At 43.9% G+C, this 17759-nt stretch overlaps 1 protein-coding gene across 1 annotated transcript in view; it reads right to left on the bottom strand.

Annotated features, from left to right (window-relative positions):
* Positions 1-17759, bottom strand: part of RASGEF1C (RasGEF domain family member 1C) — a 69442-nt gene that overhangs the window by 8144 nt on the left and 43539 nt on the right. The window contains exons 4-10 of the mRNA XM_086759102.1: positions 15066-15203; positions 9484-9696; positions 7451-7525; positions 3777-3872; positions 2567-2669; positions 2385-2464; positions 1653-1748 (exon numbers count right to left, since the gene is read on the bottom strand). Of these exons, the coding sequence (XP_086615228.1) occupies positions 1653-1748; positions 2385-2464; positions 2567-2669; positions 3777-3872; positions 7451-7525; positions 9484-9696; positions 15066-15203 (801 nt within the window). The remainder of the gene's footprint in view (positions 1-1652; positions 1749-2384; positions 2465-2566; positions 2670-3776; positions 3873-7450; positions 7526-9483; positions 9697-15065; positions 15204-17759) is intronic.

The following is a 17759-nucleotide window of genomic DNA, read 5'->3' as shown; positions in this document are numbered from 1 at the left end:
GAAGAGAACAGTTTTATTCAGAGTGAGCTCTGCCACAAGTTTGCCAAGAAAAACATTTTCTATCAAAAAAGTGATCATGTTCTTCCAATTTTATTCAAATTCATTAAAATAAATACCTGATAATCTTTCTTACAAAAATAAACACAATTCTTTAATTCCTACAGCAAGAATTACATGATCTGCTATATCTGAGACCGTAACATGCCCAGTGTGAGCAGCTACCAAATCACATGTGTGAGCATTTTCTTGAACTAATGTTATCTACAGAAGGGAAACAGAATATGGGCTTTTTCTCATGTAAAATAGATTCCTTTCAATCCAATAACCTCTCTGCCCTCAGTATTAACCAGCTAGGGGTAGAGATACAACAGAGATTGCTAACTTCCAGAGGAAATTAAATCAAACAATAAAGCAACTGGTTTGAATATATATGGTGGTCGCAGGACAACTAAACTGCAGAAGTATCTCAGACTCATAAATCCTCCCTGCAGTGTGTGAGTTAAAAGCATTTCTCTGCCAGTCACAAGCACCCAAAGCAATCATCTCTTCTTTGCATAGAGAAGTGCTTTTCAGAGCAACCCAGCGTACTCCCATTGCAGCTGAGTCAGCCTGCAACCAGATGCTGATCTCATTTCACTGTAAAAGCTGTGAGATTCCATTAGCTTCAGCAGATTTACATCAAATTTACAGCGACGTGAGATTAGCATCTGGCCTGGCTCCTCTGGTGAATGAATATTAAATTCCACATTATGCTTGTTCACGCAGTATCTGCTTTACCTTAGCCATGCTCTGTGCAGAGATTCCTATTTATGACTATGAGCAATCACCGCGTTAAAAACAAACCCTCTTTCATAAAACGAAAAAAAGATAATTGAATGGAGAAATAAGAAAATTAACAAGACACACACTGGGGCACAAAACAGCAGGATCCTGCACGAACCTGTCGTCAATCTGGTTTTTGCAGCATCAGTGACATCTCCGAAAGCTATGTATCTGCCACGAACACTGGTGAAACACTTCAATTCTCGCTCACCGAGACGGCAGCAACAACCAAATGAAACGAAAATTCACGAGGACAGAATTTCACCCCAAATTTGCTGCGATGGATTCAGACCAGACTTCTTCGCAGGACTTGTGGAAAGTCATCTTTCCCTAATGTGAGATCCCCTCGTCTCTGAGCGCTGTGCCCTTTGCTCGCTCTCTGTCACACACAACAGGGGCTTGTCTGCACACAGCCTGGCTGGCACAGTTGTAACAGAAGTGCAGTTCCACCTGGGCCTGCCAGGCTGATGCTCCACACCAAAATAAGAGTCATTTTAGTCTGGAATACCTGTTCCATCAGGTTTATCAATCTAAACAATGTGACTTTTCCAGGGATATAGAGATGTTTGCAACAAAGTCCTCCATGCTGTGTGTTCTGCCCTCTCTAGCTCCCTCATGTCTGAAAGCAAGTCCACAAAAAGCTGTGTGACCCATTTCAGACTCATTTCAGCCACAGATTTACATTTCCAATTGCGTTTAGCAGTGTGTGAGCCCTGCACTGGTGACTCACGGAAGGGAGAAGAGCATTTGCACCAAGTCTTTGAGCCACTGGCTCTCAGCAGCAATGCGCACCATCCACTTGGAGATAAATGAGATGTGGTGACACCTACCTTCTCCCTGTTGCTGTGTGCAGTGAGCGATCTGTGAGCTGCCCCTCGCAATGCTGTTCTGTAGTTATAGAAGTTACCAGTAGGGTCCATCTGGTGCTAGACACACAAAAGAAGACACATTGCTTAGAAAGCGACCTGGGTCCTCCAAAAACAACTTTACCCTCTGTTGTAGCAAACCCTGAGCAGAGCCTAGCCTATTTCTTCAAAAATCCACATGCACGCAGAAACCCATGAGCCACAAGAGAGATCTGCAGATCATGGCTGTTTGTACCCTTGATTTTTCTAGTAACAGCTTATTGAGCTTTTATGTGAAGAATAAGGACTGCACATTTTACATATGCCAAACCCTGGTATCCTCAAGACAAAAAACCAACCTTGGGCCTTGTTCACTCGATATCCAAGGTATAACCTTGGGAGCTTTACTCTCAGCACTGTGTCTGTGGTCAAACACAACTGGCATCGGTGGAAACACTATGGCATGCATATAGGCTCATATTTTGGTTTTTTTTTTTTCCTCCTCCCATTTATTTGAGTGCTCTGATTCCCCTCTACATATCAGCAGCTTCAAACCTTCCTCACTACATTTTGGAAATTTCAGCCAAAATCTGGCCCTCTGCCCATGAAACATGTCTACAAACATCTCATATCTGGATAAAAATGTGAAAATTCATGAGCAAAAAAAAATCTAGAATATAACGCAAGCAGTGTATCAGCACCTTTTTTTTTTTTTACCTCAAGAATGAAAAATTTGGCTGTTTTCACTTTTGACCAGGTCTTCTTTAGCCTGGAAACTGGACTCATATTCATTCCAGCTATGAGTGAGATAGAAGAAAAGAAAGCCATGGATGAGAGTCAGGTTTCCCCTTTTCATCTGTGACAGCCGATGGAGAGACCTGGTCAGAAGCTGTACTTACAAATGATTGCCATCAGCGAATTAAAATTCCCTATGTTGAAGCACTCTCGGGCAACGTCAATGAAGAATTCGATGACTTGTGCTCGCTGTTTCTTTTTTGCAGGCTGCAAATTAAAATAAATGAACATTTGTAATGGGCATATGTAGAATTGGACGGCATCTTAGGTATCTGTTACCTAACAATATAGCAGGGGTCCACGCACAGCTTGGGTCACCTGCTGCCACTCACTGGCCCTAATTCTGTTCCAGTGCACCAGCGGATGCTGGTGACTGGCAGTCTCTAAAATCAAAGCTTTCATTGCAGTGACGCAGAAGAAATTCAAGGCAATTCCCAGGCTTGGCTCAGTTAAGGTCTCAGTGCTGGAAGGGGCAGCCCCAACAGCCCAGACGCAATGCCTCAGCTCCCCGCTGGCCTCCCTCACGTCAGCGGGCACAGCAGCACAGACCTTCCTAAGGGCAGGATTCACACCCATGTAACAGCAGCATCTTTGTCCCGGAAAGACTTTTGTTTCACTGCATTAATCCCTTTCCCTTCTTCTTGCCCTTTCAGCAATATGGCCAGGGTAAAGGGTAGCTTGCATTTTAAATACTCATTTTAATTGGACTGGAATCACCCCAGCTTTTCCAAAGATGACCTTCAAATGGCAATGCTTTTGAGTCATGGGCTATGTAGGCTGTTTGTATTATTACTATTCCTCCCCTCCACACCCTTTTCAAAGGAGAAAACATTAATTTCATTTGCATGGGGTCAAGTTAAACAAACTAAACGCACTACCAAGTTAAAAAAAACACTAGTCCCAGCTACAGGAATGGGCAGCAGGACAAAGAGCCATGCAATGGGAATTTGCAAGCACAACAGAGCTTTAGGATGACAGATAACAAATACTGCTCCTCTGAAATATTTTCCAGCAGAAATCTCACAGGATAATTCAAGGCGTTTTCTCCTCTCTTTTTCCCTGCAGGGTTCATTATTCCACACTGTGCTCATACTACATCAAGAGAACAGCGTATCCCCTGCGCGTCGCCACCTCTGTTTTGCAATATGTTTGTCATTTATCAGGTCGCTTCTGCAAGCGCAATATTACTAAAACTTACCGTCAGATGCTTAGCTAGCTCATAAGAAATAAATCCCCAGGTTTGCTTATTAACGTACCATCTCAAACTGATACTTCAGGCGTGTGGTTAAAAGATGCTGCATTCTTTTCACTTACCATGCAAATTTCTGTTGCTACAAGATAGCAGAGCCTATTGAACCATTTCACATAGGCCTCAAGGTTACTCGTCTTCTTCTGTTCACTGAAACAAGTCTGGGGAGAAAAAAGCACAGAAAGACATTTAACTGCGTTTCAGGTAGCTGCCTGATTGCCAAGATAAATACTACACAAAGGTAATTACTTGGCCACATCTCTCACGTGCACATGGAACTCTGTGCATTAAGAGTCCCTTTCAGAAAGGCAGTGGGTAGGTGGGCGGCTGGCAGATGCGCAGGGTCTACTGGAGCGTGTCACACCACACAGTTTACACTAGCATGTGGAAAACAGCCCCATTTTGCCTGCAGCACTCTGCACTGACCCTTGCTCACTGGGATATTAACAGCCAGCGCGTTGCAGGATTCAGTCAGCAACTACAATAGGCAGAACAAGACAAGCGCAGTCTTCCACTGCACACTCAGTTTGTGCCTGTGGTTCCAGGACCTCCTTCACTTCAGTAAACGCCATCACCCACAGCCCTTTGTCTGGAGGGGAGAGACTAATTTAGTGAAGGGAACAAGAGAGAAGCAAAAGAAAACACAGTTCCAGTTGCTTCTTTATGGAAAAAACTATTTGCCTTATTGAGTTTTCAGGATAACAGGCTCTCTAGTGACCAGCTGTCTTGACGGCTGCTCTCAACAGGTCACTCAGATGCCAGAGATACTTCGTTGATAAAAGCCATTACAGGAAGCACATTTTTCACTTTTTTAATATGGAACTTAACAAATTCCCATAACTGATACAGGCCGTGGGAGCAGATACTCGGCTGAACTCCTCCAGTTCCTTGGACACCAACAGAAATTTGACTTCAGTGGAGAGACAGGGCAGTTCACACAGCCTAAAGACGTTGCTTGGGATTGTAAGAATTCAAGTCCTTTTCCCAGCCCCAAATTCTTGGACTGTCCATCTAGGACACACTGCTCTCTGGAGTTCACGTGATTTATCTGAACATTCATTGACATCCACTAGAGGGTATCAGAGAATACTGATTTTTTGTTTTATTAAGTCAATCATTTCCCAGAGCTGCCAGAAATACATGCCACTAAAAAGAAAATCACAGTGCATCAACACAGATCGATTAATGTCAATGGGACTACTCATATTATGTAAGTTAAAAAGTGACTAAAACCCCTTAAGAAATGGGGCTTAGTATGATTCTCAAGGTAATTAAAGAAAATATCCACCTGTGATTCTGTATACAGGCATGTTTAGAAACAGAAATCACAGTACCATGCTATGGAGCAAATCTTAACAAGCCTAAAACTCCTAGCCGCTTCATGAGTAGACAACACACACACAAAAAAAGTATTTTAAAAGTATCTCAAAGGTAAATGTCAGCAAACAGCACATAAATACCAAACAAAACAAAGGAAACCCAAAGCAGCTCCAGTCTATCCATAGCAGTTGCTTTTCTTGTGCTTTGTGGTATTGTTCCTTGTCATAGCAAAAAAGTACCCAAAACCTCGACTTTGTTCCGAATATAGTATTTCCATCTCAACACTGCTGTCCTGTGCCAGGGCTAATACCATAAAACTTGTGAAAAATGTGCAACAGTTAAAGTTGAAACAGACTGCTTTTTAAAGGTTAAGCTTTATAAATGGCAACAATATTTAGCACCTCCCTAGCATCTTCCATCTGCAACTCAAAATGCTTGATAAACATTCATAAGTGAAGCCTTCTGAAGCCCTCATGCAAGAAAGATGTTTAATATGATCTCCAGCTGGAGGGAATTCAGCCCAGAGACAATTCCCTGTGGTTAACAGGGGTGCTCTCCACGGGTCGGGGAACAATACGTCACTCCGCGTAAGGTCTGTGCTGGTACATACAACGTTCTGCCAGGTCCCACACAATCCCTCGGCTACACTTTACCCTGGTGCAAGGCTCTTCTAATCATTGCTGGCAGCCCTGGTCAGCCCAGGCAAAGAGTGGAGAAAAGTTCCAGACTGCCTCTGCGTTCATCAGCCTTGCTGACTTGAATCCCAATAATTTGTTAGCGCCATGTCTTGTGTGAAAATGTTACAGCAGATTTTGCTTTACTAAGTCGACCCTCCTGGAGGGAGGACGTTGCCTTGAAGTTAAAAGGCAATGCAGTGGTGCACCCCTGCTTCGCGCCTGTTGTTGTCTCTGTCTGTGTGCACTTCACTGAAGTTGCAGAACTGTTACTGGGCAGCCCCTCAGTGTTCAGATTTACATTTGAAGAACATGTCAAATAGCTTGTCATAGTCTGTCAAGATGATTTGCTTGGATTTCCCATGCCACCATTATTTTCAGGCTCTCTGCCTCTCATTCTAATCCTTCTCATCCACCTTAGCTGATGTTTCCTTATGTTTACTTGGTAACATCGATTTCTTTTCACATCTTGGTGGTATCCTGTACTGGCCCTACATTTGGATTTCTAGACACAGCTACAGCCATTGTGCGTACATTAGTTTACTACTAAACATTTTCTTCTTCCTCGTACCATCCTCTTAGCATTTCCTTCTTCCTCTTAGATTTCACTCATTGCTGCCTCCTCTCACTCTTCCAAAATTCACTCAAACATAGTGCCCTCATTTAATCTCTTTCATTTTACTTTGATACAGATAACGATGACTGCTCAAACCTCATGTCTGCAGCAGGTTGTTGAAATTTCACTGGGGCTAGTTTGTTATTTCATGTTTCTGACACATCTCTGCTACCCTGGGGTTCATTTCTAAAGGATGTCATCAATGCTCACAATACCTGAAACACCATCTCTGCCCACTCCCCTCTCCCTGAAACCAACTGTAGAATCTCCATAACTCCAACAACAGAAGGAAAGAGCCCAATGTCGTATTTTTTATTCATCCATCCATCCATTTTTTCACCATTACAGGCTATTCTGGTGCTCTTTGGACAGCACTATAAACAGAGGTCTTCCTGTTATGTTCAGCATCCAGTGATGAAATTCTGCCATTGATGTATGATCTCAGCGGGAGCCCATATGCAGTTCTAAGGAAGAATTTTCCACCCTCTTTCTTTTCTGGCAGTATGTGAAATCTCTGACTCTCCCTCTCCAGCCCGGAAGTCTCTTTCCTTATTGAGGCACTCCCTGAAATCCTGCTTCAAACCCCACTGGAACCAGTGGAGAGACTCCAAATGGTTTCCACAGACTTTGGATGAAGCCCTGTTCAGGCACTCCATTTCCTGCAGTGCTTTGGGTTAAAAGCTATTGTGTGGAGAGAGCAGAGTATGTTGATTCATGATGCACTGACTCATTACTGTGGTGTCTGGGCACACGCTATGGGCGTTACATCACATCCAGAGTCTTTACGCCTTCAGTGCTGGGAACAGACATTCCTTGGTTGTGTACAGCCACAAGCCATCTGCCCTGATCAAAGCAGGTTAGGAGGAACAAGCCAGAAAGCAGAACATCAGGGTGCTGGCTAGTCTCAGGCTGGGACATACTCTCACCAGGAAGGAATGGGAATGACCTGCCAATCTGAACTCTACCAACAGGTCCCATCCTTGCTACAAGAATACAGGTCATCAGTTGGCCTGGCCCTGGTCAACACATGCTCCAGGCCCTGTTCTTATGGATCTCTTTACATCAGTTTATCTAGAACAAACAGTGATCACAGGAGACACTTTGCATGCAAAAAAAAAAAAAATCATACCTTGGTGCCATCCAGAGGGTCTTTATGTACAAACGCCTGCACAAACTCCTCAGGTCCAATGTGACTTAGCCTCTCCTATTAGAAGGGGAGAAAAAAGAAAGAGAGAGGAAGGAATAAGAAAGCACCCCAGAATCTCTTCTGTTTCTCTTGGTAAGACATCCCCATTATCTGCTCTGAATGGTGTTACTGAACTGCCAGCTAGCATCAGACATTAAAATTCATAACAACAATTAGAGTTATTTCAGTAGAAAGAAGAAAATGAGAATAAAATATGTCTTAGTACTGACAAGACACAGCGAGACCCCTCTCCACTGCGCAGAGACAAAGGTGCTGCGCTGGATGCACAAGGCTTCATCTGGGAGCCGGCAGACCTCAGTTCTGTGCTCAACACTGCCACAGACCTGCTGTGGTCCAGCATTACTCAATAGCCTTGTTTCCCAGCTGTTAAAATGACAATAATGCAGCTATCTGGTAACCATAGCAATCTGTTGCTCATCTGCACACACAGTGCTCTGACCCTGCCTCCCTACCCACTGAAGCTCAGGTGATGCCCTGGGGTGGTGGCTCTGTGTCACCGAGGAAGGCAGGCATTGAAGATGTATGTGCTTACATTACAGGCACTGCTTACACCGTAGAACATCCCAGGCACTACCCAAAACAAGAATAAATAAAGCATCCAGATCTCTCGTAGTAAGAGACAGGTCATCTCCACCAGCTCCTGAACAAACCTGGCAGTTCCAGCCACACGGTGGCTTTCTTACCAGGCTTTTCAATTCCCTTAAACATGTTTATTAGAAAAAAAATATTTTCAGTAGGTTGTAGGCCACAAAGGTATTTCAGATGAGATATTTTGGAATTTCTACAGCCCAAACTTAGGACACTCAAGCAACAATAAAATAAATGGTAATTTTGCTTAAGTGGAAATTTTATGGTTACTCCTATGCTATTTCTCTTGGCTTCTCACCTTGCCAAAACCTTGAGCTGCACCAGTTTTAACAGTGCAGTGGTGCCCCAGTTACAGGGGGTCGCCCCTTGGAAGGCAGTTGGAGGAAAAGAAAAGGAAGAAAAAAACTCTAGGCTTCCACTCTCTGGCTTAGTTATATAAAGCAAAGAGAGCTAAAGTTGCATGTTCTGAAAACTAACCAAGGTGAGATGATGATCCTAAATTTGGGGCTTCTGAACTATTTCACTTCTTGACAAATACAATATCAACTACTTTCAGAATTCCCAAGGCTAATTCCATGATATTCACTCCAGTCCATTTCATGGCTTGTTTTTCCAGCCTTCCTCCCAAGGATGAACAGTGTCTACAGGAGGACAGGCAGCAGGGAATCATTAGAGCATCAAGAGATCTGCAGAGGGCAGCAATGTTTTATGTTCTTCTGTGAACATCCAGGAGGTCTACACGGAGGACCTGAACCTGGGAGAAGGGTGTGCAACACAATAGTCTGTCCAACATCTTGGCACTGCAATGGGAGCGATTACCATCAAAAGCCTGTTTGAAGTGGACTGCAGTCCAAGGAGGGAAACAGCAGGACTTTGCATGGGAGTGGTATTTGCACACCCTTGTACGTCCATGCACAAAGTCCCAAAGGGAAGAATGAAAAACACATCAGCGAACTGAGATGCTTTATGTATCTGAAGGAACAGACTTGAATTGTTAAAATTTCTTTCAGATTAATAGAAGGGCTAATGATCAGCCATTTCAACAGCACCTTCAGGTTGCAGGGCTCAGAGCACCTTACAGAAGTGTGGACTCCTTGACCTTCCTGAGACTATGGCTTGCATTTCACAAAAAAATCAAGCTGACAAGGTGAAGCGACCCGCCCCAAGATGCACAGGAAGCTCTGATATATAGCTTGCTTCCCAGGCATCTCTGAACCTGTCAAACCCTGTCTCCTGCTGCAGTGCTGATACAGCACGGGATGTGCTGCAGCAGTGCAGACGTTTTTTGGTTGTGTCTGGAATACTTAGCAGCTGACGGCTTAAAATAATATCTCTGGCTGCAGAAGTTGGGAACCATTCCCACTTACCAGCTCCACATGTGTCAGCTGCTGAGCCAGAGTGTAAGGGTCACTGCAGACGCTCAGGATTTCTCTCTGAATTGATGGAGGTTTACTTTTAAAGGCAACCAGCTTATCAGAGACAGCAGCACTGATCTTGACAATCCCTTCTTGCCCGTGGCTGAGGGTTGCAAGCTTCTGATTCAAGGTTTGCAAAAGCTGATTCATCTTTTTCCAGTAGGCCTGGAGAGACAGGGAGAGAAAGAAACATAAACCACCCTCAGAACTTGACAAAGGAGTGTTTTTTATGCTGAATTTTCCCTTCTGCAAAACACTCCTAAGCCAGCAACAGGTTACCGTTTTATTTTCAACAAGCCTATTTCAGAATAACCAGTTGGCTCAATTACAGTTCTGGACCACAGAAACAGACTGCAGTCAAGAGAAGAGGCAAGCAGGACTGGTGGGCTGGGCTGGCACTGGTACTCACATATCCCTGCCAACATCGGATCAGAGGAGAGGTGATGCTACAACATCAGTTACTGCAGCTTTCTGGAGCACAGCAGCATCTGGTACCCATCCTTTATGTCAGCCGAAAACTCAACCTGCTAGTGGTGCCTAGTCAACTCTTATCTATTAGGAATACAAAATGTTTCTAACGCTGTTCTCTCCATCCTTTTGAGCTGAGAGCCGCAGAAGCACGCTGCTACTTCCTACCCAGTTGGAGTGGTCTCAGCATCGTGTAGCTCTGAGTATTTAATATCTGAAATGTTAATTGCTACTGAAGGAAGCTCATCTCATATTCCAAGCACAGCCATGTGCTCAGCAGGATGATCATTACTAAGTTGCTCAGGTTGTTCTCAGAGCTGGAGCAGCTTTTTACAGACAATGAGTGGAGCTGCTGGCCATGGAGGATGGGCAGAAAGAAATACCTTCAACTCTTCGTGACTGACAGGTGCAGATATCATAAAACTGAGATAACTGAGACAACTGGTGGATGGGCTATAAAGACAAGGATTAATTGGAAATGTCCTTGGGCAAAAGTGTCACGGGGTGTACCCTGCTGAGGAACACGGCCTCATGGGCTTTCCCAGCCAGAGAAAGGAGCATCAGGCAGGGGTGCAATGGGTGCTTGCTCAATTTCAAAGAGCATGGTCACTTGGGAAAACAGTTTTCAGGCTGGCCTACTACCATCTCCTCTTCCAGCACAAAGACACACAGTGGAGAGATCCTCTGGCTGCTCACAAGTGGAGTAACTCCTCACTCCCCATCCAAACATAATTTAGTTACATCAAGTTGCCAGTAACATCAGTTTGTAATCTGTCAGTGTGAAAACAGAGCTGGCAGGGAGCCCTCTTCTGTTACATCTGCATCGTGCAGCAGATGTACACCCTGGCACCCTCCACAGTCCTCATCATCACAACAGGGACTTGGCCATAGTGTTCCTTCCCATGAAGGCCAACACACACCTGGTGTTGCATCCCAAGCTGGATGCAGCCCAAATGAAGTCTTGGGAAATACTCTTGAATCCCATGGTTTAGATACAGCCTCTGCTGTCTTCAGACTTTTGTAAACTATGGATAGTCTTTCAGAGTCAGGCATTGACAGTACTCATGTTCTAGGTGTTCAAGGCACCAGAAACTGAAGTCAGTGCTCTTCTCACCTACACAGGATCCCATCTGCACACTGGAAATAGAATCTCTTACTACTTCACAGTGAAGAATAACATGCTAATGTCTACCCTGTTTTCATTACAGTCTGAGGCTGGAAACCTTCAGAACACCCCAAGTGCTTCAACTTCTGCTACAACACTTTAACTTTCCTAGAGCTTTTCTAGCAGAAGGTTTCATGTTGCTGAGGAACCTCTCATTTCACTCAAAGAAGATGCTCTCTTGAGTTGGCCTGGAACATGGGCCAGACAAGCAAGATGTACTCAGGCTTTTTTTTGCAAAATAGAGCTGATAACTCTAAAATGAGGCAAGGACCTAGAAGGCAGGAGGGACTTGACTTGGAGAGTAACAACACATGTTCTATTTGGAAGCAAATCACACAGGAAGACTGAAAATTGAGTGCAGAAGATGTAAAAATAATTAACTGAAATAATTTCTAGAAAATAAAAAAAAAAACCATTATTTCAGTTTTTATCTGTTCCTCACATATACTAGCTCCAAGGAAGGGAAGAGAGACTGCTGGCCTTCTGCAAGTAAATCCTCATTCAAACAGATGGCCACACTTCACAAAGACTGTCCTGGACCCAAACTACTGAACACCATCTAAATATTTCTCTGGTTTACACCCAGGTGTGTTTGCAAATCTGAGTGCAGTTTATCAAGCTCTATGAATAGGATGTTATTTTTTAGTGGAAACTCCAATAGTGACACATTTGGTATTTTGTGAACATATTTTGTAAACAGGGGAAATAATTTCAGGGGGCTGAGGCATGGCACAGCAACGAAATCCAAGTTTTCTACAGAACCTAACATTTGGCTAAAAATCTTTTAGCTGAAAACCAAGTTCTCTTTCAAAAATAAGCTGGACCAGCCACGTCGGTGCAGTATAAAATTCTTCACTGTTTGGATGGAAAGCCAAAAAGCAGCATAAAATTGCCTGGAAGACATGCATATTAGCCAGTCTTTCAATAAATCCTTATCAAGAGATCTAGTTTCATCTAGTTTTGTAGGGAATACAGCATAAAAATATAGATATAGACAACAGTAAACAAAGACTCAGGTAAGCAAACCACCTAATAAAGAATAAGAGCCACACTTAATAGACACACAAAAAAAAAAGATTATTCAGAAATTAGAGCTCGTGAAGAGACTCACTGAAAGTCGGTTGGATGCATCCTTGCCTAGAAAGCTTTTCTTTACGTGTTGGGGGAGAAATTTTTTTAAAAATCTGGCTTTTGCCCTTTTAGAAGCATTCCCTGCCTTCTTTAAACTATGTTCACTAAGTGAAAACAACGTTGTTCATTACCTTCACCATGCTGGTAATCACCTTGCCACAGAGTGACCCCCCATCGTACAGGGGCTGCATGCTGGACTCTATCAACCAATTTTGCTTCATTGCCACATTAACAGTCAAAAGAGGCATACTACTGTTTAATATTTAAAGAAAATGTTTCGTTCTTAACTGGGAAAGTTGCTCTGAAGATGGCAGGCCTCAGTAGGTGGCTTAGGAGCTCAAATTTTAATTAAAATTTCTAACTCTAAATGCAAATCACAGCACTTACTAAGAAATGCTTCTCAGCATGGCCACCTTTGTAAGCACATCACAGAGCCTTCAGAAAGTGGACTCTACAAAGGACAGGAGCATACGCCGCAGGGGAAAATCCTGCATTAACCCACATGGACTAAATGACCTCAGAAATCTTTCAGTCTTTTCTATGATCCACAACGGAAATAACTTTTTTCCAAATAACTAATGTGCACCACCACTCTTCTGTGCTGTCCCTTAAAAAAGGAAATTCACATTTGCAGGACACGAGTTTTTTTCTTAAATTAATTATTAATTTTGCTCAGGCATAATCACTTGCAATTATAGTGCCCAGTAATATTTGAACAACAGTGATTTGAATCTAGTCTAGTCTGAGGCCCCTCAGGGCACCCATAAGCATTGATACACAGCTATGCCTGCTCCACAGTGAAGGTGTGCAGCACTTGATCAAGGTTTGGCAAATAAACGATTGGTTTGTGTGCAAAAAGTTGATTTTTAGCATTTATGGCTCTTCACCAGGATAGCTACTGCTTTTAAAGAGCACCCATAAAGTCGCTGTTCTTTGCCCTTTTGGCTTGTTCCTTCTTTCCAGTGGACACTGTTTTGGTGGGTCTGCATGGGTTTCTCTCACTTCAGATGGTGAAGGGCTGCAAGGCACCTTCCTCGGTGGTTGGCAGGAGCAGGTTCATTGCCTCTTTTTCTTGAGGGAGACATTTTACTGCTCTGGTCAATGGAATTGAGGCCACCTTGGGTCTTTCTGAAAGTCCTTTGTGTTCCCTTCACATGCATCAAAGTGTCACACAGCTTCCCCTGCCCACCCGGCTCTCCTACGAGCTGGCCAACCCAGCCATCCAAGCCATGCCAGCCTGCAGGCACCCGAAAGAGCCAGCTGTGATGCCAGCCCAGCCCAAGAGCAGCTGTTTCCATTTCTCTCATGTTTCATGTGGGTAGGAGGGTCCAATTTCATTTCCTTTATGCTGCAGCCCTGCTAATTCCTTCTCTCTCCTCTCCACGACTCTCTTTCTTGGTCTCTTGAGTATGCACGTTTTGTTCTACTGAACTTCACCCATCTGTGGCCTGAAGCCAGGCCTTGATGTAGCCAATGGAACTGAATTATTCCACACCCCATGGTTAACCTAGAAGTAATTAGAGACTCTCTATGTACTATATGCTCTTATCATTATTATTTTCATGGATTTTGTGGTATTTTTAATGTTTCTGAATTAATTGATGGGATTCACCCACCTGAATTTGCAAGCAGATCTCTCAGAAACTCCATTCACTGTGTCCTACTCTGCCACACACATGGCTCATGCATTTGAATACCAAGACCATACAGCCATCTAGACTGAGTTTTGCTCAAGAGGCCACACACAGCTGTCTTCTGCCACTTTCATACTCCCAGAGAAGTTACAGGTCTTTAAATTTAAGGACTGTCCCTTGCTATCCCTACTGTATCAGCCAAACAGGCTGGATTCAACAGGAGCTATCTCTTGGCCCATAGATTCTGCGAACTTTCACGGAGATTCCAGCAGCATCATTCAAACTGTGATCAGAGTCTGCTGCTCTGCCTGCTCACCTCCTGTCTGGGTCCCTGCTTTACAGTATCAGCCAGCTTAAGCACAGGACAGAAAGATGTAAGCCAAAGTAATGAGAAAGATGATCAAATGCAAAGATTCTTAAAAAAAAAAAAAAAAAAAAAACAGACTGAAGACATGTAAAGTAAGGAACAGAAAATTAGATTTTGGCACAGGTAATCAAGGACATAAGCAAACGGAGAAGGTGAGACAAAAAAGGGACCATAAATGCCCCTTGGTGGTTCCACTTTCACAACCACTCATTTTCTTAGAGAACGGAAGACTTAGTCAGGTACCTTCAGGCAACTGATGATCTTTTTTAGCTCCCCAGTGCAATCACTTGATGACTGGCAGACTGATCCACTCCCCCTTCACTAAACTGAACACCCTGGAGCGCTCCCTGAGCCACCGCTTGGCCAGGATGGCTGCTCTCAGGTCACGATACTTCACTCCTCTGTCAGACTGTAACTTGGGAGATCACAGCTCTGTTGCTATTTGAATTGTGACCATTCATTCAGGCTATGCAATTCCTCAGATCTTCCATCTGTGAAATGGGAACGTTATTCTCCTACAATATGATGTGTAGTAGATAAATTCCGCTGATCACTCCAACATGTCCCCATGTCGCTGCCACAGGGGTACCTAAACTGAGAGATGCGGCTTTCAGGGAAGCTATTACAGGTTTCAACCATTAGAGAACAAAGCTGTGAGAGTTTCTAGAAGAGGCATGGAACAGAATGTGGCAAAAGGAGGAAAAGGAAGAACCAAGTGGGAAAACAAACTTAACATCTCCACACAACATCCCAGGTCAGACATCCTTACCTCATCACATGGGGCTATCCTGTGAATCATGTCTTTCAGATGGCCAATCATCCGCTCTTCCTGAAAGTCATACGGGAATGTCTCTGTCCACTCTGTCAGCAACTGTAAGATTTTGGGTCCAAATTTTCTGATGCGAGCCTGAAATCAGAATGTTGGATAACGATTTACTCATTAAAGCCTCCCAGCAAGTACATATGTCACGGAACACGGGGCCAGATTTTCAAAGAAGGCACTTAAAATTGCACCTGCAAAATCTGTAGACATGCAAACAAATAGTGTGGTGCACAAATGATACATTTTGGCATGCAAAATATATGACTACTTAGAAGCATGCACAATTGTCTGTTTTACATGCAGATTTAAGTATTCTGCACACGCAACTGGCTGGATTACAGTTGGACAGACATTTTGTTGGTGCAACCTTTATACCTTTTTTTAAAAAAATCTGGCCTTTTTGCCAATCTGAACCATATGTTCTTCCCTTTTGTACTTACAACCCTCCTACATTTTCATCCTTCCCTGAAAAATTAATTGGAATGTATTTCTTGACCAACAAAGAGGTGTTTTCTTTGCTTTCTGGCTGCATGAAAAAAACTGCTTAGGGACCAGTAGCAGATGTAACATAAGTAAGGAAGGATGGGGAAAACACTAGCACTTTAGTAACTTTACCTGGGCTACTGATAACATTGCTCTCTTCCCACATGAGCTCGAGGTCATGATAGGACAAAGACACCCACTCACATAACACACAGCTGGTGCCCACTTTGCTTTTGGTGTAGACTTATCTGAGAACGCAGCAGTGGGAATAGTCAGGCAGATAACGGGGGAAGGAGGAAAATGTGGGGAAAAGCACAATTGGTGCATTAGTATTATCTCAGAAGACGGCCAGCGCGGCTGCTTCCAAAGCTTTCATCCTCCGTTATCCAAGAACACGTGAAAAGGAAATTGCGTTAGACAACAAACTGCATTTTTATTTACAGAAAACACAGACCAAAACAAACACCCTTCCTCTGCATCCTACGTACTGTAGCTAAAGTGCACCCTGTAATCAGGCAAAATTATACTCCCGAGCTCCACAGCTCTCTGCTTTTCAACCAAGGTGGTTAAAATGCGTATTTCAGCTTTCCACCAACAACAGGTTTCAATGAACCACATCTCTAAAAATAACTGCTGTCAGCTGGCATTAAGCTCACGCTCAAAGATCAGCAGGTGGGGGCTGAAGGGAAAGCGTTGTTGGAAACTACAAAGGTCTGGGGGACGTTTGCTCCAGCTGTGTAAACTGCTGTTACGAACTGAAGGCGAGGACTTTGGGCAAGTCCCAGGACACGGCTCAGGGAACGGGAGGTCACTTGTGTCCAAAGTTTCAAAGTCAGCCCCGCTCCCAGGAACACAAAATCAGCTGTGTCCCACCAGCTCTGAGTTACTCCAGGCTAGTCCAAAATGCACACTCACCTCAGGCCAGCTGGAAGATCTTTGTAATGCTTCTCATTTCTTGCAAATTTAATGCGCAGCAAAACTTTGCAATGCTCACATTTTAATCCTAAATTCGCTTCTGCCATAGCATCCGAGAACAGAACCCATCACACCTCAGAAAAACTGTTTAGGATGCTGCACCTCATACAGATATTTCTATTCACACGGACTGTATGGGCAACCCAAGTATCAGACTTCTATGTGGCCTGGCTGATTGCTCTCCACAGAGAAGGCAGAGCTCCTGTTACTCATGCAACCAGTTGCCTGGGCACAAACAAGCAGAGGTGTTCAGATGTTGGTGATTCAGTTTTTGATGCAATAAATACTATTTCAAAGCTGGAAAGGCTGCTCTTGAAAATAATTTCAGAATTTGGGAGTTTTTTGAAAGTTGTAAATAATACACGTTTCTTTTCCCCTCCGCTGCACTGAAGATGCATCTCCTGCTCCAGGTAATGTACAGGATAGGACTTCATTAACGCACTGAGGAGAGCTTGGGTGGAATCCAGCACTGAATACGATCCAGCGGGATCCATCCCCACCGTAGTGTCTGTGGGACTGCCAGTGGATGCATATGTGTTCTTACACTCTGTACCAGTCTGCACAGTACCTAGGGCAGAACAGGAGGAGTGCCGACGCAGTAACAGCTTGGATTTTCTCATCCCATTACCATGTCACAGCTTCACTACTGCTTCAAGTCATTCCTGGTGTGCCAGACAGCGCTGCTCTGCAGCACGGCTGCGCAGATGATCTGTCCGTGCTGGCAATGGGAGGTTAGTGGGTAGCTGTACGCTGTTATGTAGTGTTCAAAGTGACAGGTAAGGCCAAGAGGAAATATTATCAGAAGTACCAGAAGGAGGAAAGCAAAAGGGCAGATGCATTAAGTAAAAATGGGAAAGCGAGTGGCATGTCAGCACCTGCAACTGACAGCGTGTGAGGTTTACATCCTACCTCCTCGCATCCCACAGGCTGCATCAGAGCCTTAAAAAAGTTAAGAAGGAAAGTCACCTGGGAAGACTAAGTCAAGGGGAAAAGGAAAATTAGAAGATGATTTGAAGTGACTAGTGCCTGGAGCACTGCCCTTAGACATGGATACTAGGATGCCTTAATGTCAGGATCTCAGCAGCAACCGTCATCATTTATAAGAAAGTTTCATTCGCTCCAAATGGAGGCAATGGACACACATTAGAGCCCCAGAACTCTCTGCCCATTGAAAATACCTCA

The sequence above is a fragment of the Chlamydotis macqueenii genome, chromosome 14 (assembly GCF_036417535.1).
Source record: "Chlamydotis macqueenii isolate bChlMac1 chromosome 14, bChlMac1.mat, whole genome shotgun sequence".
Taxonomy (NCBI): Eukaryota; Metazoa; Chordata; class Aves; order Otidiformes; family Otididae; genus Chlamydotis; species Chlamydotis macqueenii.
Note: the sequence above shows the minus strand (reverse complement) of the source record. Positions and strands in the feature narration are given on the sequence as shown.